The sequence below is a fragment of the Diaphorina citri genome, unplaced genomic scaffold, assembly GCF_000475195.1.
Source record: "Diaphorina citri unplaced genomic scaffold, Diaci psyllid genome assembly version 1.1 scaffold2930, whole genome shotgun sequence".
NCBI lineage: Eukaryota > Metazoa > Arthropoda > Insecta > Hemiptera > Psyllidae > Diaphorina > Diaphorina citri.
The window spans coordinates 21,567-33,886 of record NW_007380343.1 but is presented as its reverse complement, the minus strand read 5'-3'; the positions used below and the strand labels follow the sequence as shown (position 1 = coordinate 33,886).

General features: G+C 37.2%; 1 protein-coding gene across 1 annotated transcript; it reads left to right on the top strand.

Annotated features, from left to right (window-relative positions):
* Positions 1-1,960: 1,960 nt before the first annotated feature.
* On the top strand, positions 1,961-2,753 carry LOC103519766. Its single transcript, XM_026831135.1, has 2 exons — positions 1,961-2,200; positions 2,507-2,753. The coding sequence occupies exons 1-2, from the start codon at positions 1,998-2,000 to the stop codon at positions 2,751-2,753; spliced, it is 450 nt and encodes a 149-aa protein (XP_026686936.1). The 5' UTR covers positions 1,961-1,997.
* Positions 2,754-12,320: the final 9,567 nt, after the last annotated feature.

Genomic DNA, 12,320 nt, shown 5'->3' with positions numbered 1-12,320 from the left:
TATTTAATTGTAATAACTGTGTAACGTTTCGTTTTCGTAACCTTCGGCCTTCGCGTGTTCTTCCGTCTTTTTTCTGTGTTACCTACTGTCTTTGTCTACCGCGGCTGTTCTACTACCTAACCTCTTCTGGGCTTTCAAGATAGCAACGCGTATCCATGATAAAGTAAGTCTAATTAATGTATTAACCGTTGCAATGAACTCTCAAGAATATGTAAAATTTCAATTTATTACGAAGCATTAGGAAATCAATAACATTATCAAATATTTATTTAATGTTTATAAATGAAAACGTACAGCCGCCCCTAATCTCATCTCAGACCACAGACCATTTCACTATCAATATCATGCAGCTTCAGAAATCATGCAGGTGTAGACGGTATGAAAATCAAGATTGTAAAATAAAAGATATTTTATTCAATGTTTGTGTTAAAAGAATTTCACTAAATTTTGTTCATGTTAAAAGAATTTCACTAAATTTTGTTCACTCGTATTGAAATCGCAGTTTAATCGTATTCTGTTCAACCCACGAGGTGAGATTTTCTCTTGGTGAATTGTAATCTGTTTTCATACAACCAAATACTTTTCACCTATATCTAACTGTAATCACTGTATCGTTTTTTTTTCTATCTAAGGACTTCCTATGTGGAAATCTGATAAAGAAAAACTACCTATTTGTATTTAAGTCTTGAAAAAAAAATCTTCCAATATTCTATTTTGTTTATATTTTTCTGTTATACAGATTTACTCATATCTATAATGTAAGTAGGCAAACCGATTAACATAAATCTCTCAAAGATCAGCTTACAATCGATACCTCCTAAACTGCTAGCATAATGGAACAGCTTGTTCTTAGCTGACAGTCTAAATTAAGCACTAATTGTACATGTAGAATATTGTAAAGTTATGCGATTTTTTAAGAGCTCTAGTGAATTTAAGGACTGTTTTAATGCTCGAAACCTGCCTCGGTGATGTAGTGGTCAAGACGCTCGCTTCCTAGGAGGTCCTGGGTTCAATCACAACTTTGTCATCCGTATAATTTAATGCTTTGACCACAGTAATGTTAATAACCTAGTGCTGAAGCAAAGGGACTTTTTAGTCCTATGCGAGCAGTAACCACTGCTACATAAATTCCTTGACTTTTGACTCTTTCATTCCTCATATTTATTTAACCTTTTTTTACTTTAATGTTCAGTGTACTTTTTGTAATTATTTCGTTTTCTGGATGATTTCAGACTTAACTACTGTCATATTCACTTCAAGTTTACCTATACCTTCATTTCCTAAACCGATTAACATAAATCTCTCAAAGATCAGCTTACAATCGATACCTCCTAAACTGCTAGCATAATGGAACAGCTTGTTCTTAGCTGACGGTCTAAATTAAGCACTACTTGTACATGTAGAATATTGTAAAGTTATGCGATTTTTTAAGAGCTCTAGTAAATTTAAGGACTGTTTCAATGCTCGAAACCTGCCTCGGTGATGTAGTGGTCAAGACGCTCGCTTGGTAATCAGGAGGTCCTGGGTTCAATCCCAACTTTGTCATCCGTATAATTTAATGCTTTGACCACAATAATGTTAATAACCTAGTGCTGAGGTAAAGGGACTTGTTAGTCCTATGCGAGCAGTAACCACTGCTACATAAATTCCTTGACTTTTGACTCTTTCATTCCTCATATTTATTTAACCTTTTTTACTTTAATGTTCAGTGTACTTTTTGTAATTATTTCGTTTTCTGGGTGATTTCAGACCTAACTACTGTCATATTCACTTCATGTTTACCTATACCTTCATTTCCTAAATGCACAAGTGATGTAGGCTGTAATGCTTACCTACATTATTGATATTAAATAACAAACAAACAAACCCTTGATATCGCCTTTCTTACGTGTTATTTTAAACAAAGACACCAATATCGTGATTACCGATTTAATATTTGACTAATGATAGTTATAAAATGGTCTTTCTCATCTTTGTTTCAGACATTAACAACCAAAATGACAGTCAGTAAATCGTCACCTCTGCGATGGCTCATTTTAATTTCTCTAATGGCGTTGTCAGCATTTGTGGCATATGACGTGAGTTTACACGGGAGCTTCCAAAAGTCACAAACAGGACAGGCGCTCAAAGATGCAGGTGTACTCAAAACATACGAACAGCTATCAGTTAAGGCCAAAATTCAATATGCCAATGCTTCCAAGTGAGTAATAATTATTCATGTGAATCAATAGAAAAGTTCAGTTCCACAGTGAATACTTACTTACTTTTTGTGTCCGGAAACAAATTTGAACATCAGATCTTGAATTTCCAGAAATTGGCAACGTGGATGGCTTTAGGGTAAATATATTGGTACCTTTATCAACCCAAGAACCTTCTCAAATTCTCAATATAAAGCCAGTGTCACTGTCACATCATATGCTTATCACGTAGAAAAAACGCACACTTCCATAGTTCAAGTGTTCCTATCCTCGGATCTTCATTATCCATTTACCTTTCTCATTTTCAGATGGTTCTCAAAGAACGGTCCAACTTTTCTGAAGCAAACTGCAGACTACATTAAACCGTACTTGGTGCTGATGAAGAATCTGCTGATTGTGTTCAGCAATGCTGTGGTCAATGGAGTCATCACCTTTGTCAAGTACCTTGCCGTCAAGTTACCTTTATTACACCAAGCTGTAAGTATCTTGATAAGTATAGAATTCTATGCTCACCAGAGTCGACACATACCAATTAGGAGTCATCATTTTTATTAGCTAAAGTTTTCTACACTTGATAAAATCTCTATACCTTGATAGGTATCATGAAAGACAAAGGCCCGTTAATAGGTATTCACTTAAAAAAGAGATTTTTATTGTGTTCGCAGTGATGGGAGATCATTTTTTGCATGGGTTTAGATTTAGACCAATAGGTACCTACAGAGGAGATAAACATTCACAACACCACACCCAATCACGGCAGCCCGTGGCAGAGTAAATTTATTGCAGATAACGTTAAAATGGACACTTCATCAATATCTACCTAGTCTGTTAACTTAGCATAGGTGATAATGTGATAATTAGGTTGAATCCAGGACTAAACATTCACAACACCACACCCAATCACGGCAGCCCGTGGCAGAGTAAATTTATTGCAGATAACGTTAAAATAGACACTTCATCAATACCTACCTAGTCTGTTAACTTAGCATAGGTGATAATGTGATAATTAGGTTGAATCCAGGAAGTTATGAACGTACGAAAATTTACAGTCTGAAATCATTTAATTTGTGATGATTATTATTTAACAATATTTGTCATCTTTAATTTTTAGTAGCGCATAATTTGAATTTTAAGTTTTGTTAAACATGTATATTAATTCCGAAACTGATGATAATACTTAATATTATAAATGGCTGAAGTTGATTTTTTCGAAATATCTCGTTCATGTTCTTATTTGTTTTATAGTTTGAAAATATTGAGGTAATGTGTGGTTCATTATTATGTAGATTAGTTTTTATCCCAGACTTTTGATAAACCTTGTAGAGACATACGAATGCAATTAACGTCGACCTTTGATTTTCATAGCATAGCAAAGAAATGTTCCAACTTTCTGATAACAACTTATTGAATTATGATAATGCCAGACTCTTGTTAGTAAAGAAAAAGTTTACGTCTTCAAATGAACCTTTCCACCGAACCTATGTAGAACAACATGAAATGAATAAGAAAATCTAAATTCTCATGAAGTAGGTAATTAATTCCCCGCTGTGGGATTCCTCAGTAGTTTTTTTGATTTAGTTCCTAGAAATGCAATGAAGCTTTCCAAACTCGGAAGTTTTGAAAGTTCAAGGTTTGTTTCAAATTTTTATTGTTTGTTTTCGAAAGTCCTCGGCATTCCCCAATATTTGCCTGGCTTCCTAATAAGTAATAATATATATACAGTCCTGGCTCATAATTTTTCAATATTTTTTGAGGAGGAACTTGTTCTTGTAAAAGAAAAAAAATCTCATACTTGATGTGAATATCATTTGCTTTAACGATAAATGGCCTGTGATAGACCATCCACCATCCTAGCCCCTCATATGATGCCCATAAAAACTGCCCTGGCAATAATGCAAGACACGTTCATTTAGTGGATACTGCTGATTCAGTGGTTTTGTTTATTTTCATTCCATTGTTATTTATAAATAGTATTTTCTTCGCCATTTATCATCGAAAATTCTCAGAAAAGGAAAATATGTTGCTTTTTACATATTTCAACCTTATATGGATGAATAACACAGTATAATTGGTTACTCGAAAATGAATTCTCGTTAGCATGAATGGTAACATTTTGAAGAGGCGATTATCCGATTCCAATGACCAGTTGGTAAGGCCAGCCACTCACTATCAGGTAGACTTGATCAGGTGTCAGGTCTACCTGATAGTGTGTGTGCTCATGCTTATCGGGTATCAGGTAGACCTGACAGGCGGACCGTTTCAGCCGTACCTACCTGTCAGGTCTAACTCATATTGTGTGTGCAATTGTACATATCAGGCAAACCGGACAGGTGGACCTGATGAGGTCTACCTGATAGTTTGTGTGCTCCTCAGGTATCAGGTAGACCCGACAAGCGGACCTGATCAGGTGCACCTAGCAGTTACAGTAAGTTCCCTTTATCAAACCTCTTATTGTACATATCAGGCAAACCGGACAGGTGGACCTGATGAGGTCTACCTGATAGTTTGTGTGCTCCTCAGGTATCAGGTAGACCCGACAGGCGGACCTGATCAGGTGCACCTAGCAGTTACAGTAAGTTCCCTTTATCAAACCTCTTAAAAAAAATTGAGTGCGAAGGGCTTCCACTCGTAAATATCCACCCTGTACATACATATTTTTAACACGATTATGTCGCAGAGTAACCTTGATCTTGATTATGATGATATCATCTTAGTAATAGATCAGCTGGAAGTTCTGAGAATTATTCTCCGCGGTTCCTAAGCTTCTTGTGGGCAATGTTTTTATTTCGACTCAAACTCCGGTTTAAATCAGCGCTGGTCAATTTTAACTCCCACTTAAACACACGCGGTGGTCTATTTTTGGTTATTAATATGTAGGTAGAATGATAAATATGTCAGTAGATTTCGACTCAAACTCCGGTTTAAATCAGCGCTGGTCAATTTTAACTCCCACTTAAACACACGCGGTGGTCTATTTTTGGTTATTAATACGTAGGTAGAATGATAAATATGTCAGTAGTTATCTCTACCGGTGACGTAGTCATTTCCTTTTTCTTCTTTTTTAAGAGGTTTGATAGAGGAAACTTTTAACTGCTAATGTCTTATCGTCCCGAAATCGAAGAGAAAAGGAAGACAGGATAGGAGAAAGCCAGCCGTTCTGAAAAAACCTTATCCGTCCGGGACAAAATCCGCCCCGGGCGGGAATCGAACCCGCGACCTAGCACTGATCTTGCAGGATCTAAATCTAATATGATTCTAATGCAGCCGTTTCGTATATTACGCACCAGAGTTGACTAGCCTACGTAAGTAGGTAGGTAGATATGTACATTTTTATATAACTATAGGTTTCATCTACCTACTTTATTCACGCCAGCCTATGATGTGTAGGTCATAATTATGTGCCTAATACGAGTACATATTAAAGGCCTGAAAAGCTCAGGAATCTAATACCTACATATATTCGCACCTATAACATCAGGTACCTACATGCCTGGATTACTAGACCTACATACATATTATGTAGGTAGGTACTTACTGAGTATCATGACTGTAATACAGTAATGCATGCATCATAGAGCTATTTTTCTTTCGTTCAATGCCTATTTTCATGCAAATTTTCTCTTGTTGAAGAACTCGTTTTGATCTTGCAATTTTTCTTTCGTTCAATGCCTATTTTCATGCAAATTTTCTCTTGTTGAAGAACTCGTTTTGATCTTGCAGGATCTAAATCTAATATGTATGATTCTAATGCAGCCGTTTCGTATATTACGCACCAGAGTTGACTAGCCTACGTAAGTAGGTTTCATCTACCTACTTTATTCACGCCAGCCTATGATGTGTAGGTCATAATTATGTGCCTAATACGAGTACATATTAAAGGCCTGAAAAGCTCAGGAATCTAATACCTACATATATATATTCGCACCTATAACATCAGGTACCTACATGCCTGGATTACTAGACCTACATACATAATATGTAGGTATTTGGATTTTTCCCAACTTTTTACATAGGAATCGACCATTTATTTAAAATTTTTACCCATTTGCAACTCCTCCATTGTAGGCATGTTAGGTACCTACCTAGGTAGTTGCCCATTGTGAGTAACCTACTGGCTACTGGTGAATAGACCCACCTTATTAGTAGGTATCTGTTGGATACCAGCATGACTATCTCTTATTGTATACCTATCACAGGTAGGTATTATTGTGCCAATGCCCCTCAATAAGTTATACATTACAATCAATAATTGTTGTGCATTATTCACATGTGTTAGGTTGAATCTATACTTAGGGTGCCTTAATACCTACGCATTATCATTCATCATGATAGTAACTTTTATTGATAGGTTGCTCAGTACCCCATGCAGCTTTTGAAACCTGGTGCAAAACTATAGTGATTAAAATAATTATTATTACGTCAACAATGAAAATTACTAAATAGGTCTGTGAACTATAGGTACATAATTATATAGAGTGTAAACCTTATTAAGAAAATGGTTCCCTTCCCCACTTCCCCTATGGGTCTCCCTAAGGCCCAATATAGGGGACCTTTTATGAGCAAATTTTCTCCACGTGTTAGACGTTTTTATAAAATTTTACATCAAAATGGTTTTTTTTCCTAGCCCGTACGTTCGACCTAACGACGGTTACCAGTGAAATTCTAGTTTCTGATGTGTAACAAAACTTACTAATGGTGAATAAGTAGACTAGATCCCTACTGATAGCTCCTCTAACAATGACTTCACTGTGCCAGTACAATTTTAAAAGCCAGCCGTTCTGAAAAAACCTTATCCGTCCGGGACAAAATCCGCCCCGGGCGGGAATCGAACCCGCGACCTAGCACTTTTTTTTTAGCTTGTACACATTGGATGCTAAATTGAAGAACCATGTCAGACTTTTCGCTGGTGCAGCTCCTCAGTTCTCATGAGAATCAGTGCACCCTGAAATATCCCGCAGGATGATCAAGACTGTCACCCGTCCAAATACCAACCATACAAACCGTTGCGTTGGTTCTTCAGAATCACTGAAGTTAAGCAACGTTACACTTGGTGGGTATCTGAATGAGTAAACGGCAGGGTTCTTCTAGAAGAGCTTTTCCACCGAACCACTGATTTTTCTTGGCTTCCTTTGCTGTGTTGAATTTCAAAGAAAAAGTAAACGGCAGGGTTCTTCTAGAAGAGCTTTTCCACCGAACCACTGATTTTTCTTGGCTTCCTTTGCTGTGTTGAATTTCAAAGAAAAATTCTTAGGTGTCCCTTCAATCAACAAAGATTCATTTTGTAGATAACATATGTACATACATAATTAGGTATTAGTCATCCTGTGATTTCCACAAAGGCCATTGAAAGATCAGCATAATATTAACCTAGGTACCTACCTACAAACATAGGTACCTGTCTACACAGAAAAGTTGACGCACAAAATTTTAGGAAAATCAAAGTTGTTGTTGTTTTATCAAGGGCGTAAATATGGGTATCCTTAAATCACTGAGATTAAAATTCCATTTCTCAGTTGAGATTTGAACTCGGACATCCCCATTTACCAGACGCAGACGAATGCCTTTTAGCACTTTTAGAAAGTCACTTACCTATCTGTAATACTTTATTGAATATACCCCCATAAAAAGTAATGAAGTTATGAATATTTAAAGCGAATAAGTTATTTATGCCCAGTAGGTATCTAACGTGTGGGAATTCCAACCCAACCCATCACCCATCAGACGATAGTTTGGAAGGATCAAATAAAAACATTCCCAGAGAAAATTAGAAAAACCTGATTTTGTTTTCCTGTAAACAGAAATCACATGCAACGTGCTCAATAAGCGCTCTTCACAATAAAAACCAAGTTGGGTGGCTATTCATAAACATAATGAATGTCGAGGTACTACCTACATTGATAGAATGACTCATATTTGCCTCTACCAAAATACCTCTTATTACCGGTTACGGGGAGGTGAAGGTATAATCATGTAACTATACCAACCTTTTGCCTGATTCTGGCTTGGTATTATAGAGATGAAGGTAGTATTAATAATAGGTACCTAATAAATTATTAGAGATGTAGGTAGTAATTAAAAGATTGCAGAGATAAATCCGATTCAACTGGTTTTATCAGCGATTTTTAAATACTTTTATTCTGTGATTGGTAGGAGGTAGGAATAGCAGGAGGTTATCATTTCCCGGGTATTTCCCCAATATCGGATTTATTGAGCACGTTGCAAAGATTGGTATGATAAGATCACGTTTCTTGGACAGAGATATCATATACCATACCATGTAGGTAAAATAGGTACCTCACTTTTTTTAGATATTTTTTTCTTTTTTTCTTAGACACCTATCTACGTAAGATGGATTAAAGCCAGTCTAGTTAGCTTGGTTGGTAGCGCGTCTGCCTTGTAAGCGCTAGGCCCCAGATTTTCGCCCGGGGCGGATTTTATCCTAAACGAATAATGTTCGTTCTCGGAACGGCTGCCCTTCTCCTATCCTGTCTTCCTTCCCTCTTCGATTTCGGGACGATAAGATCCTAGTAGTTACAGTTCCCTCTATCAAACCTCTTCAAAAAATCATGTTACTGTACTTTGAAATTGTCAGAATCATCAGAATCTGAATGTGCAAAAAAGGGACTTCCCCGGTTCTTCACCCGTTCCAAACGTACAATGACCTGTCTACTTGAGCACGTCTTACACAGCTATTGTCCTCTCACATGTCAGCATATACGATATCTACTTCAGAAGATGTCGCGTATAAAACGTATTCGATCACTAGGATCAAAATCAACCTGATTAGGTATGGTTATCACATGACCAAACCCGCTTCCTGTACTGCCAATTTCATCTCACATAATATTGCCTCTGCATAAACCTCATGGTACAAAGCATAAACCTCATGGTACAAAACATAAACCTCATGGTACAAAGCATAAACCTCGTGATACAAAGCATAAACCTCATGGTACAAAACATAAACCTCATGGTACAAAGCATAAACCTCGTGATACAAAACATAAACCTCATGGTACAAAGCATAAAGCTCATGGTACAAAGTATTGACGCGAAAAAAACCATGTGGCACATACTTACAAGAAAATTCAGGCTAAGAAGAACTCATTTGTCATTAATAAGTATAAGATTAAGTAGTAAAATCCCTAAAAAAAAAAAAAAAAAAAAAAAAAAAACTCTGAGAAAATGTAATATTTAATGTGGCCCCTCCGCGAATTGGTATCCAGCGCGGTATCTAGAAGTCTGAAAAATACTTCGAAGTAGTTTTATAAAATAAATTTCAATTATTTAGCCAACGAAAACCCGTAACCTAACATAGTCAACAGGCCTTTTCGTTTTTTAAGGATATAATTAACAATAATCAATGCATATTGCAAAATCTCTAGGGGTTCAAAAGTAAACTGGGTACCTACCTACAATGACCTCTGAAACATATCGTAATTTTTAAGAAGGACGTGCATCCACAAAGTACCTACTTTTCTTTCGATTTACTTTACCTGCCCATTATTCATACGCTAAATCCAATTGGGACGAGTATCAGTATCACCAAACCATGTAGGTATAAGCCATGCCATTAAGTATAAACAAACCCAACAAGTAACCAAAACAAACCAAGGTCAAGGATCAACAAAAAAAAGTAATAAATGGTCTCTGCCGCCTAAAGAACTTCGTACGCGCACAGTCATGAAAATCCGATCATCCTAAAGTACCTATTGGCCTAAGTCTAAGGTCTACCTATAAAGAATAAACAGTACCTACTCGTTTCTTTGCTATGCCATGATTTATGGTTCTTCTCTAAGTGGAGATAGGTACTCGTAGGTACACTAAACTGCCTGCTAAGGCCGGAACTTGGCCTGGCGCACTGCCGATGCCTTGCCCCTAAATCGATCTACCTATGATGGTAGGTATGACGTCTTTAGAAGTTCTCAGAATGCTCGGGAGTGTTCCATAGAATACAAATTACAGAATGGTACCTTAATATCAAAAAGAAATGATAATTATTCTGACTACAATGTGACTTGAATGTCAATGAAGTATTTAACATACGCCCTCACGAGTTACAAGACGATCAAATTTTAGTTTTGCGACGAAAATCAACTGCTATACATATAAAGACACAGACTGAGGTATTTAGAAAACCAAACTGAAAAAAATCCCACAGTCTGAGGGATATTGAGGGGCTCCTTCCTCTTTAGTGTGCTGCTCCGCATCCGATTGATCGAGACAGTGTTGCCAATAACTCAAATCTCGCCAAAGAGTTAAAAAAGATCAGTTTACATGATTTTTATGTGGCCGCGGAGTTTTTTTAACTGTAACGAAAAGGCAGTAAAGGCCATGGTAGAGTAAAGGCCACCACAATTTTTTCAACATTTGTCCAAAAGGAGGTGGACCCACCTTTAAAGGCAATCGAAGGGAGTTTCAGATAGATATCTGCTCTCTCTTCCCGGGAGCATTGTAGAAGGGTAATGGAAAGTATTCGATTTTTCTTCTTCTTTGGAATTATCAATCCGGATATTCCGGATACACACCGGACGACCGGACTTCACCGGACTCCGCGACTCCGGACGTCCGGAGTCACTCTAGTCCGGACCTTTTGCTCGGCGGCTCGGCCTCGAAAATCTTTAAATCTCGAACTCGAATCTCGAAATTCGAAATTTAAAAACTTGAAATACCAATTTTTTGATTTTCATAATTTCATATTTTGTTCATCTACCTAGTACCTACCTTTAGTCCTTTACTGCTTTACTTCGCCCTCGAACACTGGTTTTCTCCTTGGACAATACTGTGGTGTATAGGGGAATTTATAATGACCCAAAGAACCAAAGCTACACTGAAGGTGAGTCTTGAATGTTCAGAAACTAATGGATCAGTGAACTGTAGAACTCAACTCAGATAAATGACATTTATTGTAGCCCTCAAAGGAAGTTCCTTTTTGTATTGAACCTAACCCTATAATAACACTAATCACTGTGCTATTTGTGATTTTTTTTTCTTGCATTTAACCTAACCCTATAATAACACTGGTCACTGCTCGTTTGTGCCAGTTCCTTTGGTAGCAATATTCCACGGACGTGACTTCTGCACAAGCACCAAACTGAAAATTCCCTTTACTCCCACAGTATGGTACCTCTACTACAGGTTCATATCCATGATTTGTCAAGCAGTGGGGGCCCAAGAGTCCAAACATTTAGGGGGGAGGGGTTGGATGCTTCAAATTTTGGAGTCTGACATTGTTGATTGGATATTTGAAAGCTGTATATTAAGCTAAACCTGTCCTATTTCCTTTATATTAGTCACTCTCTTGAAGAAAAAAAAAATCATTCTCGGCCCGGAGTACCATAAATTGGTACCTTCGTCATCAGCAGAGTTTCTGTTTGGCATTGTTGATTGGATATTTGAAAGCTGTATATTAAGCTAAACCTGTCCTATTTCCTTTATATTAGTCACTCTCTTGAAGAAAAAAAAAAATCATTCTCGGCCCGGAGTACCATAAATTGGTACCTTCGTCATCAGCAGAGTTTCTGTTTGGTTTGCATGAGTAGACATGGGTTCGTTACATATATATCCAATATTCTTGTATTTTCATTTATTTGCATTTCGAAATTCTTTTCTACGCTTAACTGAAAGCACTGTAGCATCTCACGCTACTTAACTCAGCCAATGCAACTAATCCTAATATGAGAAATATAAGGCAAGGTCTAGTTTTATCACCTCTACCTTCAGCTTGAATCTCGTGTCGTTGTTTTTCACCTCTACCTTGAATGTCATACCGTTGAATATCCTCTGTGTCATTTAAATGTTTCAGCTGGGTTTGTATAGCTTCTTGGGTATGATTGATATTGTTTGTCCCACTCAGGTCCTCGTAATCCATAGCATTCTTCAGATTTTCGCAGAGATAAACGAAGTTGCACAAGTCACTGTTACACAAGAATGGGGAATTCAATGAAGGAATGGTTGGGAGAGAGCGGACAAATGTAGATCATTTCTCACATAAATGAAGATCAAAAGAATCTTCAAGAGAGCTGATAGACATACATGAAGACCAAACAGACCGCTAAGCTTTCTCAATTAGTTGAATATTTCGACTTTTCTAAATTTTACTTCGTCAGTCCTTCCCGATAC